This window comes from Chroicocephalus ridibundus, chromosome 4 (assembly GCF_963924245.1).
Source record: "Chroicocephalus ridibundus chromosome 4, bChrRid1.1, whole genome shotgun sequence".
Classification (NCBI taxonomy): domain Eukaryota; kingdom Metazoa; phylum Chordata; class Aves; order Charadriiformes; family Laridae; genus Chroicocephalus; species Chroicocephalus ridibundus.
In genome coordinates, this window is record NC_086287.1 from 74886319 (window position 1) to 74904464 (window position 18146).

Here is an 18146-nt window from a genome sequence, read left to right on the forward strand (position 1 = left end):
GTCTGACAGTAATAACAAAGTACAAGTCAGGTTCACTCCGGTCATTTTGATGTTGGGAGTTGTTTCACCTGCTGCATTCTTTTCCCCCCCCCCAAACTGAGAGTATGCGTCTTGTCAGCTAACAGGTAGATAGTGTTGAGTTATGGTATCTCAACTGCAAGTCTGTACCCTGCCTTGCTGTGTAACTGCTTGCTAAAGCACACTCTTTTGCCCCTTACTTTATCCTATGCATCACCTCTTCCTTGAGGGTGTGTTGATTTCCAGGAGAGGAATTAAAATTAGAGTTAGATCCTTAAGTACCTTTCAGATACCAGCTTTAAAGAGAAAATGAGGAATATTTTTAAGTAGTGCATCCTTGTATGGTGATGGGTCCCCCAGGACAATTGTGGAGGTCAGGTCTGATTATATGATTTCATGGGGGGATGAGTCCATCAGGGCTATAAAAGAGATTAATCAAATTAGCTGAAGAGGTCCCTAAGCAGCTGGTAGTTGGTACTGGGAGGCTCTTGACCAGAGGATCGCTCTATATACTGTTTCTTACACTCGGTAGTGAATAGTAGCGGATGCTTGTGGGGATGGTGTGCTGAGCTAGATGCGCCTTTTCTTACCTCTTTTGTAGCAGTGCTTGTATTTTCATGCTTGTGCTTAAGAATGAAAGGAGAGATGGGGATTGAATCGGGTGTTTCTGAAGCGCCATGGGTTTAACATGCATGGTCAGTTAAATCGTCCCTGTGGTGTAATATGAGCAAGTTACTTTCTGCAGATAGATTTTTGCTTTTCTGGTAACTGTCAAACCAGAGGTTATAATCTGTTTGCTAATTTGTTGTCATTTATGACAAATCTCGCCATAAATATTTATCTGTGTTCCAAGAAGTCTCTAATGAGATAATGTGCCTCCATAGCAGAAACTCCTCTTCCAGTGCTACTGAATCGTATGAATATTTAATCACCTACTGAGCACTTGAGAACCCCAGGGTCTTCTCTTCAGAAAGTTGTTTTCTCTGTATCTAAAAGGATCCTTTTGGATTTTTTTCTGAAACTAAGTTACACTTTCCTCCTTGGTGCATTTGGGGAGGGAACATGTTACAGCGGATAACTTAACGCTTGCGTATAAAACCGGATGTAATTAATAACCCTAATTACAACCTAAAAAAGGTTTCTCTTCTCGTAAAAGCCTGGTGATTTTGCCAACAGGCTAAACATTGCATCCATTCTCAATCACACGGGAATTGTTTCATAGCCATTTATTTGGACGAGAAGAGAAGATGGCAGGGAAGGTTCACAATGCTGAGATCAACTCTGTGCCTAAATATTAAGGAATTTTAATGGAAATAGCTGTCTGAATCTCTTAGCCTCTGTGGAAACTCTCTCCTTTGTCTTCTAGGAAGCAGTCAATTTCAAAAGATTGTTGCTCTGAAATGTTGCTGACCTTGACCTGTTGTTAGTCATCCTTCTACTGAGGTGCTGTAGGTGACCGAGCCCTTCTGCCTGCGCGGTACAGAATGGGTATAACCACGGCTGGCTTGCTGCTGATGCAGGCTGAGGGCTTCATGTCTGCCCCAGCACCTCAGTGGTCGGGCTGGTGAGGAGCTGTAGCGTGGTGGTAGCTTGTCTCACTCCCGGTGTTTCACAAGTGACCTTTTGAGTACAGCTCTAGTGGAGGCTGGAGTTTGGTGTGTGCGGGCTGGTTTTGCTGCAGTGATGGAGATGAAGTTGTCCAGCATCGGCAGTGCTGACGTGCCGGCTCTGCTGATGACCAAGGTGGTGGAAGATGGTAGATTTTCACTGTAGTGCTTTGGTTGTTTCTGGAAAACCCATCACTGATTTCTAAACTCTGCGTAACCCTCCATTTAAATATGATGAAAACCGCTTTGGCAATACGTCTGTACGCTTCAGGAATTGCGCAGAGGGCTTGTATCCTTGACTTTGCTCTGGTCCCGCAGTTAGGGCTTTCTTCTTGCTCTGTTGCCCAAACCTGTAATCCGTGCCTTTGCTCCATTTGTGAATGCACAATTTGGGAAACAGGTTTATTTGACCTTTTTGTATTTCTCTACCTTTCTAAAGTGTTTTGAGAGCTTCTGCAGGAAAAAAACTGTCACCCTGCAAGCGTGAAGTACGTGTTACAATATTGAGATGTGTTCAGTTCTGTGAAATTCAGTTCTTCCACACTGAAAATTAGGTTTAACGTGCCAACAAATAACACAATTGGGTCATACCAGTCTGAGTCAAAAAGCAGGGAGAGCTCTTGAGTGTTTAAACCTGCATTTCAAACACTTTCACTTTCTGCAAGGCAGCAAATGTTCAGAATTAAGTAAACGTAATGGCACAGCACTGGTTAGCATTAATAAATGTTTGGAGAGTTTCCAGAGTGGTACTCACCTTGGTGGTGATTTGGGTATTGATATTTTTGAAAAGATACTCGAAAAACTTTGGAGGTGCCATTGCCACTTCACGCTGACAGGACTGCTATGAAAATGTGTCAGTATATATTAAATATTTCTCCAGTTGGGTTTTGTCCTTTTTCAGTTGGGGATGGTGAGAGAAGAGAAATGCTTCGTTTCCCCTTCCAGCCCAAACCTGCTTGTTCTGAGCTAGAGGGACAACAAACTTGGAGAATGTTTTAAGTTGGTGATAAATCTGCATGCTTGCTTATAAAAAGTGAAGACTTGAGTATTTTCAGCTGAAAGAAAGAAGAGCCCGGTGCCAGAGTCATCAGGAGCTCATCAAGCGTTCCTCACAAATTATCTCTGAGCAGTCCTTGTGCATTTGTCGATGTTCTGTACAGAATATGCTACAGCTGCTTGATGTACTCCTGATACCGATGTCTTGGAAAAATGCTGCAAGCTCACCATAACATTACTGTTTTCCCGTCAGCTCGTGCCTGCGGTCCTGGCTGGAACAAGATACATCTTGCCCTACCTGCAGAATGTCTCTTAATATCACTGACAGCCATCACGTGAGGGAGGATCACCAAAGGGAAAATCTGGATGAGAACCTGGTCCCCGTGGCGGTCGCAGAAGGCAGACCACGCTTGAACCAGCACAATCACTTCTTCCACTTCGACGGTGAGCTACGCGCGTTTGAGAGCTGATGCTGTTCCCCAACTAAGTGAAGGGAACAGCCTCCTGTAGAAGGGAATTCTGTCCATGCTTCAGTGGAAACTTAAACTGGAGTTTGTCAAACACGTGTGTTTCTTACAGTTCCGTTGCAAGAGTTCAGATAAGTGTCTCTGAGGTTGTCCAGAGCTACAGAGATTTCTTGAAAGATTTTGTACAGTTGCCCCCTTTGCCTTGATTTGTTGTCGTTAGCAGCTTTAATGCTGGCCTTTATTCATTGTGTGCCATGTTGACCAACAAAATGGGAAATTCACATGTCTTGTTTTGCTACTGGGCGGTGGGTTAATCAGTGGCAGTTGAAGAGGAAAAAAACCTCTGTGGTGGTCTAAATACAGTCTAAAAGTTGATCTTTCTGCTATTCCTAGCTAATGTGAGGTTGTCAAAAGTCCATTTGCCACTCCATTTCCAAGAAACTCACAATGCTTGGTCAGGTGCAGAAGTCCGCAGAAGCTTATCCTTAGATGGCATCATGTAACCAGAATGGTTTTACATACTGGTTCCAGTGACTTCAGTGGTGTGTTATAACTACGCACAAAGCAGAAGTGATTTCAGACCATGGTAGTTCTGTGTGTGCAGGTAAACTTGTTCTGAAAGAGACCATTTCCATTGATATCTTCCAAAATTTTATAGTTTTGGTGTTAGTGTGTGCTTGTCTTCCACAGTTGCCCAATATTGTGAAAGTTTTTTGTTGTTGTTCCTTCTCAGAAGGTTTCACTAGTGCAAATACCCAGCTTTGGGCTTTGTCCTTGTGGAGCTCCTGTGATATAGCTGAGATGCTGCAAACTTACGTAGTGACCCGTTCTTTGTTGGTGCTGGTTTTGCAATCTTTGGAGATTGTGGGAGGAGAATAATGGTCAGAGAAGGGTCAGACATTTCTAGGTACCCTGAGACTGGGTGATAGCTTCTTGCATGGCTCCTACTTTTGGGGTGCTTTAGGTCTCCAAAGGACATTTATGTGTAGAACACCACTCTGTTTTTTGATAGCTGTCCTCCCCAGTGCTCTCCTGTGGATTGGAGACCCACAAAATTACTGTAGAGCTAGAAGGAGAAGTGGCATAGAGCAAACCCTGTGTTTATTTAAATGGAAACACAGAAGGAAGAGGGAGCCAGCCATTTGCCCTACTCCGAGCCGAAGCACACAATTGCAGCAGCAGTCGCTTTGTTCTGTTACTCTCTGTCCCTTTATAGTAATATTTTCTCAGTGATGCCAGCCACGTATAATTTGACCCATTTTGGGACCAGTTTAGAAGCTGTCCTGTTTTTAGTAAAATTGCTGGAGTTCTTCATGTATTCCAGAACTGAATTTGGCTCCAGATTATTTTAATTTTCTTTTTAACGGGAACATTAAAACAAGAAAACCAGGATGTGTTGTTTTCTTGGTCTTCTTCTGGCCCTAAGATTGTTAAGCCACTATGACAGCATGTTTGAAGACAGTGTCGGCTCTTACTGATTTAGTCCAGCCATCTCCGTGTTTGGGAGACCTTAGGGATGGATTGCGCTGCAGAACTCCCCCGATGTACCTTGTGGAAATATGAAGACTTGTGTTAAATGCATGTAGAAGTACTTTGCCTGCTGAGAACCTCATATTCTTGCTTGACTTTCTTGGTGATTTCTTATTCTTAGGCTCTCGAATTGCCAGCTGGCTGCCCAGTTTTTCGGTAGAAGTGATGCATACTACAAACATCCTGGGTATCACGCAAGCCAGCAACTCCCAGCTGAATGCTATGGTAAGACTGCTTTAATAGTTCGCATCCCAGCCTTCCTATTATTTGCATTGTCGGGGGGAGGTACGTGTAGATGGAGAACATAAAGGGGAAGGAAGTCAAAACAGTGTTTAGGTGCCACAGGAAAGCTATTTTTTGAGAGAGAAAAGGTTTATTTTAGTGAAGTTAGGGCTATATGTTGGTTCAAATACGCAAACGTAAAAGAACAGGTTCGGAGGCAGGTAAATGAGGGAGAAGAATTGCACATGCTTTCTGCATAGGCAGGCAGACTTTTTCTCAGCTTGCTTAGTGCAGTTTCTTTAGCTTTTTTTCAGTACTTACCTTCACTCACGACTTGCAGTAGCAAAGGGTGTGAGTCTGTAACCAAAAGAATTTAGCTAGTTAGTCAAGTGGTAACTGATCCAATCCTTTCTATAGCTTTTGATTTTTTTAGTATTTATTTTTAATAGCGCTAAGCTCCAAGATAGCTCTTTCTGTTTGAGTGTCTTGTCAGTGCGAGATGGGCCTGAGTAGCACAGTTAACACTTGCGGATTCATGGTGGTGATGGGGGTGTTCAGGATGAAATCCCAGGTTTGTTGACTTCTTACATGTAGTACAAAAAGAGAAGGATACGGCCTCATGAAACACACAGTCTAGCTGTTCATGTAGTTTGAGAAGTGCTGTTTGCTTTGAGTTCTTAAAGTGACTGTGTGCTCTAGCATGTTAATAAATGTTTGGTGAGGTATCTCATGAAAGTGACAGAATTTTCTGAAGGGGAGATCTCTCCTATCACCTTCACTACTGTTTAAGTCTCAACAGGATAAGGCCACAATTTTTCGGGGGTTTGAGGCAAGACGGGCAGGGAGCAGTAAGGTGTTGGCAGATTAATTACTAGTTAAATACTCAGGAACTCTCCATCTAAGGGTAGTTTAGTTCTTCTTTTACTGGACACAGTGACACAAATGGGCTTTTGTTAAGGATGAGTAATGATTTTTTTACCATCGGGTATTATTAAAAGCAGAGTAGCAACTTAGATTAAAATGCCCGCTTTAATGGAAAAGCCCAGGTTAGCAAACTATTAGCGCATTACACATTTTTAATAGAAAATAAGTGAAATTCTCCTTTGTGTTACTGAATAAAAGCCTAGGGAAGTGTTTTGAGGGAAAGCTCAGAGGCTGAAATGCTAAATCAGTTGTTTCGGTCACAAGGTAGTACAAAGGAGAGTTAGGTTTGCTGTAGTTGCTTGGGTTTGAACTCACTGTCGGCTGGTGTATAGTTTTTGCTTTGCTCTCAAAACTCCTTATATCCTTCTTTTCTTCTTGTTGTTTTCCTTGCCCAACCCATCCCCCTGTAACTTTCAGCGTTAGTTAAAATATAGATTTCAATATGTAATGAAGTGTAGCTGTTGGCCTCTAAAAGCATATTATTTGTGTGCTCTCTTACTTTTGTCTATTTAATTTTGATATTATTTAAGTAACTTGAAATTTGATAATAACAGTTCCCTGCCAACTCAGTCTGATTTACTTGAGCTTTCAGACCCCATTAAACTGGTTTGTAGGCAGGGTGGCTGGAGAGAGAAGGTTATTAAAACTTACTCCTCTTGTCTTTACCAGTACCATTTTAGAACCTGTCTGGGACAAGGAAATATGATACATTGTTTTTTCGGTGTTGATCTAACTTTCAGTGACTCATCTGAATTTTGTATAGATCTTCATTAAAAAGGCTGTCATAAAACCAAAAAAAAAAACCCTGTGGGTTGGGGAACTTTTGAAGCCTTTGTGCACCTACAAGCACTGTTCAGGAACATAAATTTTCAGGACCACATGGTGTCTCTATAGGAGTTGCACTTCTGCTGTTGGCTTCAGTGGAGTCAAAATATTGCCCTGGAAGTCAATGCCAGCATGGGTTTTCTTGCTCTTGTTTGTCTTTCTGTGCGTGGGTTATCATATCGTAAACAGGATCTCTAAGCTGTTCATTTTTTTTAATCTCTTTCTGTTGAGATACGTGCCAGCTAGCTTTTATTTACTGCTGATACTGACTGTAGAAACCTCGTTTTCTCCAGGCCCATCAGATTCAGGAGATGTTCCCTCAGGTCCCTTATCATTTAGTTCTACAGGATCTGCAGCTAACTCGCTCTGTAGAGATCACCACGGACAACATCCTAGAAGGGCGCATCCAGGTACCTTTCCCCACACAGGTAAGTCATAAAGCCATGCCCCTAGAATAACTTACTTCCTTACCACACAAGGTGTTGCAGTCGGAAGCACCAAACCAGTTTTGGCAGTCTAGGCTACCTTATATCTCCATGTTGCAACATCTGACTTGATTGGAATGTCTCACAGTGGTGTGTGGTTGAGGTATGCACGTCTGTTCCTTGCTGTGGCCCTTAGAAGACGGCCTTTTAATTTCTTGGGATGGGTCTCAGGTCTGCTTTAGCATTATCTATTTGTAACACAGGGTATTTTCTTTATGAAGGGTAGTCAGAGTCTATTACCCATGCCTTATAGCTTGCCCCCAGTTGATGTGATTGGACTGCAGATTGCATGAAGTGCTTGCATATGGAGTCTCAAACACGTTATATAGTGCTAAATTCTAGTAAAAAATCCTTGCGGTTTGTTTTTTTCTTTGTTTAAATCTCTGTCAATGCAGTATATTCAGTCATGTACGAAAAATATATTGAAAATGTCCTAGCTAGACTAGAGACAAATATTTGTTCAGTTAAAGCAGCTCTTCTCGGTTGCTGTTGTGCAGAGCCTTTAGAACATTTCCAGTTGATTTCTCTGCTGACAGATAATTCAATTGTACCACTTAGGAAGGTTTTCTGCAAAGAAAGTAGTCGGCAAAATGATGCCTTGTTCTTAATTAGTGATAGCAGATTTCAGTAAAGCAGTCTGGGGACAGTGTTTCTGTTAATAAGAATATTGAATTCTGGTTCTGTGCACATCAGATAGTACTGTTATCTGGAGTCTGCGTGTGAGGAAGCAGAGAGAATTCTCTTTCAACACAGTGCATTCTGTTTATTGCTAACTTATCTGTTTCTAAATTGAACATAACACATGACGTTGCAGAGGGCAGGGTTTGAATGTGTTCAAAGAACTTGTTTTTGTTTTGCCATTTCACGCACTGTATTAAACCCATGATGTTTGCATTGCAGCGTGCAGATAGCATTAGACCTGCACTGAATAGTTCTGTGGAACGGCACAGTACTGATCAGGAGGATACTGAAACTGTCACCCAGGTAATTTGGCATAAAAACAGGCAAAAAAAAAACCCCAACCCCACAATTAGAAGCTGCATAGACAGATAAGTGCATTTTGTTCTGTCCCAGGTCAGGTTGGTGGCAGCCCTTCCTTGCATTTCATGCCAGAACTAATACTGTCAGGCAAATGAAGTGAGACTCCAGCATGGTGCTGCCGTAGAGAATTATCTGTGTGCTTTTCTTTTTCCTCCTTGAAGGAAAGTGCTCTCAAGTGGCACAAAGAACAGAAACAGATCACGTCTCTGTTCACGTCTGGTCAGGCCCATGCCCAGCGGTGGAATAGGAAGAGCAGGATGCTTTGCTCTTCCCCTTCCTTTTCCCATTCTGTACATCTCCAGACGCTTCCCTTAAAATGAGCAATATTTCTCTTCTGGATATAAGAATTCATTTGTGTTCTTGGAGGAAGCACTTGGAACATGGGGAGCTTCAGTGTGAATGGAGTGGGATACAAAGATGACCAAGAGATAACAGCCCTTTTGTACATGAAGCCCAATAATGGTTTTTGCTGTCCTCACTAAGGGCTTCATTAAGCAGCATGTGCTAGTTAAAATGTGTCAGGAAGAAAAAAAAATAGCCTGCAAGTAGAATAAGGTCTTATTCCGCTTCTGTTTTCCCTGACTGTAATAGTAAAATGGTGAAGGTTTCTGTTTTATAAACCTGCCTTTCTGCTGTGTGAATTTGTGAGGCGTGTGACTTTCTGCCTCTGCCAGCTTTAATAACCTCAATAGCCAGCCTGTTACTCACCTGAAATGGAACTGTGGCAGGTCCCTCGTTAGCAAGACAGAAAAAACTTTAAATTGGGTTGATACTGCCATTGAGGCTGAGGAAGAGGTATTGATGCAGGTGTTTGATAAGAGCCTGGGGTAGGAGATGCAGAACTGCAGGAGTGAAAGTCTTGATCTGGGTCTAGCAACTCTTTAGTAACTTTTTGGGTTAACTTGAAGGTTTTGGTGGCATTTTCCCTGTTCTTTGAGTAAAACCTCTCTTTCTACAAATGGCATCTAACTAGTTTTCCTTAGCTTGGTTCTGTCTTCGAATCCTGCTTTGAATTTGTGGTGCTGCTCACCTTCTTTCCTTCCTGCCCAGTGCTACCTGTGTTACCTGGGTCTCTGTCCTTCCTTCTACAGAGCATGAAAAACGTGGGAGTGGTGTTCATGTGTCATGTCACTGAGCACGTGCTCTCTAATAGTCACATCTTCTTGCTTGGAATTCAGCTCAGCGCTTTGCTCAAACGGTGTGTTTTAGTTGGAGCAAATGGTTTGGATGGAGGACGTGTTTTTGTTTTGTAGAGCAGTGCAGGTCATAGCCTGGAGATACGTGATGAGCGGTTGCGAATTTCCCAGAGCTGAGCAGGGCTGCTGGTGGCTCTGTGTGTGGGATGAAATGGTGGCCCCTGCGCGGGTTTACCTGGATGGATAGTTACTGTGCCAAATGGGATTCATAGGCAAAGGCTGAAGTGGGAGACTGAGACTGCCGTGCTCCGAGGAAATCTTGCTGCTGGGTAGCGGCGTGGAAGCTCCAGTTGCGGCTGTCCTCTTCCCACCTAGTAAATGCTTTGTGCATTTAGTGTTAACTTAGGGTGGCTTCCAACAAGCTGATCACCCTTGTTACATGGCCACCGAGGTCTACCTGAGAGCCACGCTTGCTTGCCTCCTTGCTGTTGATAGTATTTCTGTTGTGGGGAGAAGACTTGGGAGTGTAGGGGTGTCCTTCCTCTAGGAAATACCCGTCACTTCTGTGTCCCTTTGCTTTTGATTTCAGTTTTTAAGTGAGTACCTGGCGTATTGTAGGTGTTCTCTTTGTTCTTGCCAGAAGAGTGTGTTGTGGCAGTCAGCCCGACTCTTGTCTGCGTGGAAAGGTCTAGCAGCAAACAAGCTACTTCCGCAGGTTGTGCTTGATTTTTAAGAAGCTTTTTAAATGCAAGCGGGAAGGGACGTAAGAAGCCATCATCATCCCCTCTGGGTGAGACTTGGCTTTCCAAATAGTGGATGGATGTAACTTCACACCTTATGACACCATCCCTGTGAAAGGCTGTGGCAGCTCTAGTTGCTTTGTGTACTTCAGAGTAAGTTTTACAAGCTCCCTGTCTCTCTTCTTTTTAAGTTCGCATACCCACTGAGAATCTTTATAGATCTCCAACAGCAAGTGGCTGACCCGTTGGAGTTCTGCTCGTTGGAAATTACGTTTCTTAGGGGAGCCAACGCGCTCAAATAAAAGCACCCGTCTTCATGAGTAGCACAGGTTTTCCTCTGTGCCGTATGTCATATTATAACTTAATTCTGTCTAGAATTCAAAGATCTTAAGATAGAGATAATGACTGATTATTTCCACCTCCCCCACAAATGTAGCTTATGGTTTTGAGGTGTCAGTGCTGAGAGAATGTAAGGGTGGTTCAGAGACATCTCTGAGCACCATCATGGTATAAATCGTGGCAAAGGTTTTTGAGATAGTGCTCTAAACATTGCCTGCTTCTAACAGTCGTGGCCTGTACACTTAGCAAGATGCCGTGCACATGCTTTTCTGCGCCCGCGCATTGGGATGCTAATGCTTCCAGCCTTGTGCACGTGCTGTACCTGCTCGCTCGCCATCCCTGTCATACTTGCCCTCCCTCCCCTCTTTTCTGGCTCTGCTGTTGCTCCCTGTCAGAACACATCCCAGAGCAGCTATCGCTACTTTCTGCAAGCTTGTATTTTCATGGGCTAAAATGTATTTAAAGATTGTCCTTTAAATTTGTGTGGGGTTTGTTTGTTTGGTTTTTTTTTTGTGTAAAGGTATGTGTTTCTGTAATCCTGGGTGGAGATTAGGTAGGACTGCTCAGACCTAACTCATAAACTGTTGTTATAAAGCTGAAGCTTGTCTGGTGCAGCCCTTGCCCCCCGTCTTGAGAATCCAGTTCACTGTCATTGCTAAAGTACTCGGTGACTCTGTTTAGAGACACTTCTGAGGCATCCCATGGCTTTTATGAAACTAACGCTTTTGCTCTTGGAGCCTGAAGGAGTGGTTTCTGTAGCACACAGGTTTGTGCATCTGAGACCTGCTCTCGTACTGAGGCTTGTCATAACCTTTAGTGCAATTAGTTTTGATATTTTTGTCTCTAAAACCTCCTGAGTACCCACTTATGTGTTCAGATAGAAGAACGGGCTCTGGGTATCGATTTTTGCATCTTTGTAATGTTATGAAAATAAAAGCTTAGGTGAACTCGCTTGCATCTTTGAATAGAAATGGCCTAAGGAAAAAAAAAAAAAGCAAGCCAGTGATCTTGTCCGAACATCAACTATAATGAGTGCCCTTTTCACGGCTTTACCCAGCAGAGATTCCCTTTCCCATGTCCACCCGTGTGGGGAGCAGCAGTTGGGTTGCTCCATACCTGTTTCTCTGGGTCTGCCGAGGGCATCTCGGCCATGGATAAAATCCGTGAGATTGTTCTGCAGAGCTCTTGCATCCTCCTCTGGGATGTGGCGTTGCTTTGAGGCAATTCCAGCAGTACCCCATCGTGTTGTCCCAGTCCATTAGTGTCTGTGATACGGGGAGCCCTTCCCAGCACACTGCAGTTTATAGGTTTTGCTGAAATAGAACCATAGAATGGTTTGGGTTGGAAGGGACCTTAAAGCCCACCCAGTGCCACCCCCTGCCCTGGGCAAGGACACCTCCCACCAGCCCACGTTGCTCCAAGCCCCGTCCAGCCTGGCCTTGAACCCCTCCAGGGATGGGGCAGCCACAGCTTCTCTGGGCAACCTGGGCCAGGGGCTCACCACCCTCACAGCAAACTATTTCTTCCTAAAATATAATCCAAATCTCCCCTCTTGCAGTTTAAAACCATTACCCCTTGTTCTATCACTCCCCTCCCTGCTCCAGAGTCCCTCCCCAGCTTTCCTGGAGCCCCTTTAGGGCCTGGCAGGGGCTGGAAGGTCTCCCCGGAGCCTTCTCTTCTCCAGGCTGAACCCCCTCAACTCTCTCAGCCTGTCCTCCCAGCAGAGGGGCTCCAGCCCTCCCAGCATCTCCGGGGCCTCCTCTGGCCCTGCTCCAACAGCTCCGTGTCCTTCTGCTGTTGGTGCCCCAGCGCTGGAGGCAGCACTGCAGGGGGGTCTCACAGAGCGGAGCAGAGGGGCAGAATCCCCCCCCTCGCCCTGCTGCCCACGCTGCTGGGGATGCAGCCCACGTTGAAGACGTACGTGTGTTTGAGGTTGCAGTGTTCATACTGCTCTGGCTTGGGCCCTGGCATTCCTGCTTGGTTCACCTAGCTGATGGGAACTGACATTTGTCTTGGTTTTTGCTCTCCGAAGGCATTGCGTCAGGGAGATGGTGTTACTGGTACGTCTCTAGGGCTTTGGAATGACTCAGCTTGTTTTCCACATCAGCTGCTGAAACCTGTGCAGTGCACGCCGTGGTGCTGCTGAGCCCGGCCTGTTGGGACTTGGTGGTGCCTCTGTGGTGCCCGTGTCACTGGCCATTGAGACTCTTGCAGTGGGTAACACCGAAGGCCCAAAACCGGGCAGTAGGAGCTGCCTTGGCTAATACCTCTCTGATGCACCCTACTCGTTTGAGTAATCCTCTGGGATACCAAATGATGGCTAAACTCTTAAGCCTTTCATTCAGGTGATTTGTTTCTTGACGCTGCCACGCTTAGTAACATCTTGCTTTTCCATCGCAGAGCTGATCTGATCGTATATGACAGGATGTGATCAGGATACGCTGTTTCACCTATGCTAGTTCACCAGTGTCATCATTCATCAGCTCAATTTTCCCGTTAGCGTTGTCGGCCAGCTGTCAAGAGGTACTATGTGCGGGGCTGCCAGCTTCTTCTATCGACACGCCGTGCTTGGGACGCTTGCCAGCCTTGCTCCGGCAGCCCGAATACACCATAATTTGGGTGCTGCAGAACCCAGTGAACCGAAACCTCATAAATTCTCTTCTCAAGCACGCGTCCTCTTTGCAGATACGTTTGCTGTTCTTTTCTTAGTACATGGATTTCTGCTTTTTCAACTCCTTACTGTTGCATTGCTTGTCAGGTCGGCTGCAGAATCTGGCTGGTTCAAATGCCCCGTTTTCGTAGAGCATTAATTATGAGTAATTAATGTTTGTCTTTGAGATTACTTTCAGGCAGGCCATAAAAGATACAGCGTTATAGAATACAGACTCTTCGACCATGTTTTGAAATAGCATTGTTCTCTGTTTTGGCTGGGGTTTTCAAGGCAGCCCAAGGGAATAGGGTGCAGCAGGTGAGAGTCTCGTTTCTTCCAATGCCTCAGAAAATGACCGTTGTTCGTAGCTTGTTGATTTGATGCAAAGAAGCCCCGCTTGCAAATCTTGCAAAGACTTAACGGCTTTTTTTCCTTTTCTCTTAGACTGAGAGAGTGCCACTTGAACTCAACTCAAGACTGGAAGAAATGGTGGAATTCAGCGAAATGGAAGCAGAGCCTAGTGAAGCAGAAGACTTCGAGGCCAGGGGGAGTCGCTTTTCAAAGTCAGCTGATGAAAGGCAGCGTATGTTGGTTCAGCGGAAGGAGGACTTGTTGCAGCAAGCTCGAAAGTACGTTCCTTCCTACAACTCCAGCCTAGCCACTGGGTTGTAGTCCCCCAGAATGGGTTTCAAATGGATTATGACCACTGAGATGCAAAGAGTAGTACGAGGAATGAATACATCTGCTACAGCAGGCTCAGGATGCTGCTTAAAACAACCGTTGCTGATAAACCCAACGCTGAAATAGCGTCGCATGTCCCACCATGTACACAGCTTCCTAAGCGGTTGATGCAAAGCTCTTGGAAATCAGAGTGTGATTTCTCCAGGCTTCGGTCTGAGCCTGTAATAAGCGAGAGCGCATTACTTGTGTTGAGTCCTCTAGTCATCTTTAGCTTGTCCCCTGGCGTAGGCGTCGGCCCACGCTGCCCGTGCTGTTACAGCTGAAATGACTGTCAGGAACCGCTTTTTCCAAATACAGAGCGAGTGTCTTAAGCACGAAGCAGAGTTGACAGGTGACCACTTACTAAAGCACGCCAGAGGAGCTCACGACCCGCAAGTCGACACCAGTAAGGAGACAGTGATCAACTTTTTCTTTTAGCCCCACTAGTAATAGGTGTTAGAGGTAGATTTTAATTTTTTTCACGCATTTCAGTCACGTTGGTGAGCTTTACTAGCATCCAGTTGCTGACAAAAAGAGAAGGAAAATTGCTTTAGTGATGCAGAGAAAACTTTTTAGCATTTGTAACAAATGTTGTCCCTTCCTCTGTGTTGCAGGGAGACTACTGAACGGGTCTACAAAATCTACACTGTTTTGTGTCCTTTGGTGGTGTTGGGCTATCTACGCTCTTTTTTTTTTTTTTTTTTTCCCCACACTGAAATGCGTTCATATAAATAACTGGGGGTGTGACACCTTTGAAGAGTTTTAAGTGTACAAATAGGCTTGCTCCTAGAATTGTTTTTTCTTTATGTTTGGAAAATGTCATTTAGGAAGGCAAAGTATTTCTGACTTTCTGCTTTACTGCTTCTCTTCCTGCACCGAGGGGCTGTGGAGTTGCAAACTACTCTGTTTTGTCCCTAGACGTAAAAATTCATCGGACCGTTAGCTCTGGCGGCTGCTTCCTTGTATTTTTGCCTTGCCTTACGCTTTGCAGCCCTAGTGCCCCTTCTGTCCCAGGCTTACTTACTGTCGTCAGACTTCTCGTGGGGGACACTGCCAGCATGTTACAAATGGTGGAATAACGGGGACAGAGGGATTCAGTGACTCACCTGCAGTCTCGGTGAATTGCTCTGGGTTAAGAGTAGAGCCTTCAGAACTGGCTGCCTCCCACGGGCACAAGGATCTTGCACAAGCACTAAGAGCTTCCGCCAACTCTGCAAAGCCTCTCCTAGGTTATACAGGCTTTTTTTTTTTTATTATTATTTCAATACGTAGCTTGTGTGTGCTTTTATCAAGGTATTTTCCCTCTTTCAGTGTGCCTTGCGCCCTCCCTTACCTTGTGGATGTGCCAGTGGAGTATTTTGCAGAGCCAAAATGACATGGGCTCTGCTCACCCGTCTTTTTCTTTTTCCTCTCACAGGCGTTACTTAAACAAAACCTCCGACGAGGAGCTGAGCACAGAGAAGCCCTCTCCTCCACCCGAGGGAGCCTCCGCCGATCCCGTCACCCTGCGTCGCAGGACGCTCGCTGCCGCCGCCGAACGGAGACTTCAGATGCAGCAAAACTCTTAGCGCTCGTTGCCCTTCCTTCCTCCTCCTCGTGAGCAATGTTGAATAAATAAATTAAATACAAAAAAAAAAAAAAACCAAACCAAACCACCCTGCGCTTTCTATACCAGCAGGAAAGTGTCTCTCTTCAGAGTTCAGCTGGCTGTGCTGCCGAGTGAGCTGGCTGCCTCTCTGCTGTATAAAGCATGTGGTCTAATAATGTTTGGACTGCTGACAAATTAACCTTTTTTTTGTAATATTTTCTATGTGACGTTGATCCCCTCCACAAACAAAAAGGCACTTTCTAAACCACGGGCATGATTTCTGCAGCTAGCATGAGGTATTAGGCTGACTGCACGGCGGAGGCTGGAGAAAGCGTCTTCCCAATTAGCAGCTGCGGGTGCAGGTCGCGGAGGCGCTGGCACGTGCGGCTCGAGATCCGGGAGAGTTATTCCAAGAGAGAAGAAAGCTTAGAAATTTGCAGCAAACCCGGCGTTAGACGAGCGGGCGCCCGCTCTTTGGTCTCTTCATATGGAGAATAAAGGGTGTTACGTAGGCCGGCTTGAAGGGCTGGGGTAGCGTCGCTGGCACGTCAGTTCTTAGGCTGGATGGAAGTTGTTCAGCTGCATAACGCAGAAAAAAAAATAAAAAGAATTGCGCAGCGAAGCACTGATTCACCTCGATTCCGGCATAAAATAGTTTGTTTGCCGTTGCTGGGCTCTTCTGCCCTGGCAGAGCCCTGGCGTTGGTCGTTCCCCGGGGCTGCGTTGTTTTCCTTTGCCTTTTATGGCCAGACACAAGTGAGAGGCCGAAGGGAACGGAGTGAAGAAGAAGGGCCGTGAGGCGAGGCGGCAGCCCCTCCGCTCAGTATTACCAGAAACCAAGGGAGTATGATAGAAAAACCTGCCTGTTCTGGACTCCAGAGCAACACGGACGGGACTTTATGGAGGTAGCTCCGATACCTTGCTTTTTATTTCTTTTTTTTTTTTTTTTTTTTTAAACCCCACAACTTCACCGGGAGTTTAGAAGGAGTGGAGGAGTTGGGGGGTTGAGCCCAATTTGCTAATTTCTGATTTTTCTAAAGAACTTTGGGCACGGGATGCACTCGGAGCCGCCGATGCTAGCTTGTGTAGTTGAATTTGACACGGCAGTGACTTAATTTTTAAACTTCTGAAGAGTGAGTTCTAGTATCGCTGTCCTTTAGAAGGAGCCCAGTATTATCTAGAATTGTTGGTAACTTTTTTTTTTTACTGTTGGTTTTTAGGACATTTGAAGGTGAATTTAATGAGAGGAGTCGCATCGATGTTTAGGCGAAAATAATTTATTTCAATAAAACTCTTTGGGAAGCCTTACCTTGCAATGCTATTAGTAAACTTAAAAGAATTTTTTTTTTTTTTTTTGGAGATCTTTGGTTTTGCTCAGAGCACAGCTGTTTTGTTTTTATTGTTAAAAAAAAAAAAAAAACAAAAACAAAAATAAAAACTTGGTCAGTGTTGGAAACTGTTTGGAAATTTCTCTAGCGTGATTTCTTGTGTTCCTGGCGCGCGTTTGGTTTCTAAATGAAACACCCGCACTTTGGTCCTCTTCAGTTCCCCCTTTCTCTCGGGAGGGAAGGGAACACAACCGCCCAACACCGGCTTTGGGAATGTTTTCGCAATCCTGGGCTCGTGGAGCAGTAATTGCTGCTGGAGTTCAGTCGTGCTGTGAACATGGAAGAGAAACGGTGTCTCGAGGGACTGTAGAAATAAAGTGGGGTTTTGAACTGTCTGGCAGCAGGCGGAGGGGGGGAGAGCTGTTGTGTGTGTGAACTGCATGGAGTTTGGGTCTACTCGAGCGGCAGATTCCATGGACCTCTGGGACTGCAGGTGGGAGAGGAGAAAACAGCACAGAAATACTTTTTTTTGGGGGGGTGTCTGGGTTCCCTTGAGTTCCTGCTCCTTGTTGCATTTCTGGGAAATTTGGTACCTGATGATGCATTTTGTACAGCCCGGCTTCATCTCAGCAGTGGGGATGCACAAGGACAGGCTGGGTGGAGAATGGACTGAGAGCAGCCCCGAGAAGGACTTGCAGGTGTTGGTGGATGAGAAGCTCAACATGAGCAGCCTGAACCCCCCCGCAGCCTGGGCTGCATCCCCAGCAGCGTGGGCAGCAGGGCGATGGGGGGGGGATTCTGCCCCTCTGCTCCGCTCTGTGAGACCCCCCTGCAGTGCTGCCTCCAGCGCTGGGGCACCAACAGCAGAAGGACACGGAGCTGTTGGAGCGGGGCCAGAGGAGGCCCCGGAGATGCTGGGAGGGCTGGAGCCCCTCTGCTGGGAGGACAGGCTGAGAGAGCTGGGGGGGTTCAGCCTGGAGAAGAGAAGGCTCCGGGGAGACCTTCCAGCCCCTGCCAGGCCCTAAAGGGGCTCCAGGAAAGCTGGGGAGGGACTCTGGAGCAGGGAGGGGAGCCATGGGACGAGGGGGAAGGGGTTTAAACTGGAAGAGGGGAGATTTAGGTGAGATCTCAGGGAGAAATTGTTTGCTGTGAGGGTGGTGAGCCCCTGGCCCAGGTTGCCCAGAGAAGCTGTGGCTGCCCCATCCCTGGAGGGGTTCAAGGCCAGGCTGGACGGGGCTTGGAGCAACGTGGTGTGGTGGGAGGTGTCCCTGCCCAGGGCAGGGGGTGGCACTGGGTGGGCTTTAAGGTCCCTTCCAACCCGAACCATTCTGTGATTCTGATTCTATGCCTGCAGCCAGCGCTGCTTTTTGACCTAGCTTTGGGCTTGACCTGGCTTTGGGTTTGCAAGATCTCCACCACCGCGGCATGTCCTCTCCCAGGCCGCCCGCTCTCCCAGGGACATTTCCTTCCCCCTCCCCAAGCACAGAATATGAGGAGCCCCTGGGTCCCCCGGGCAGCAGCACTGCACCA

At 46.0% G+C, this 18146-nt stretch overlaps 1 protein-coding gene across 2 annotated transcripts in view; it reads left to right on the forward strand.

Moving 5' to 3' along the window:
• AMFR (autocrine motility factor receptor) overlaps nucleotides 1-15869 on the forward strand; it is a 29974-nt gene extending 14105 nt beyond the window's left edge. Inside the window, exons 9-14 of one of the 2 annotated variants that reach the window (XM_063334221.1) lie at nucleotides 2875-3065; nucleotides 4740-4843; nucleotides 6883-7017; nucleotides 7975-8058; nucleotides 13425-13609; nucleotides 15118-15869. In XM_063334221.1, the coding sequence (XP_063190291.1) occupies nucleotides 2875-3065; nucleotides 4740-4843; nucleotides 6883-7017; nucleotides 7975-8058; nucleotides 13425-13609; nucleotides 15118-15268 (850 nt within the window). In that variant the 3' untranslated portion in view covers nucleotides 15269-15869. The remainder of the gene's footprint in view (nucleotides 1-2874; nucleotides 3066-4739; nucleotides 4844-6882; nucleotides 7018-7974; nucleotides 8059-13424; nucleotides 13610-15117) is intronic. The other variant, XM_063334222.1, reaches the window with a different exon arrangement.
• The last annotated feature ends 2277 nt before the right edge of the window (nucleotides 15870-18146 follow it).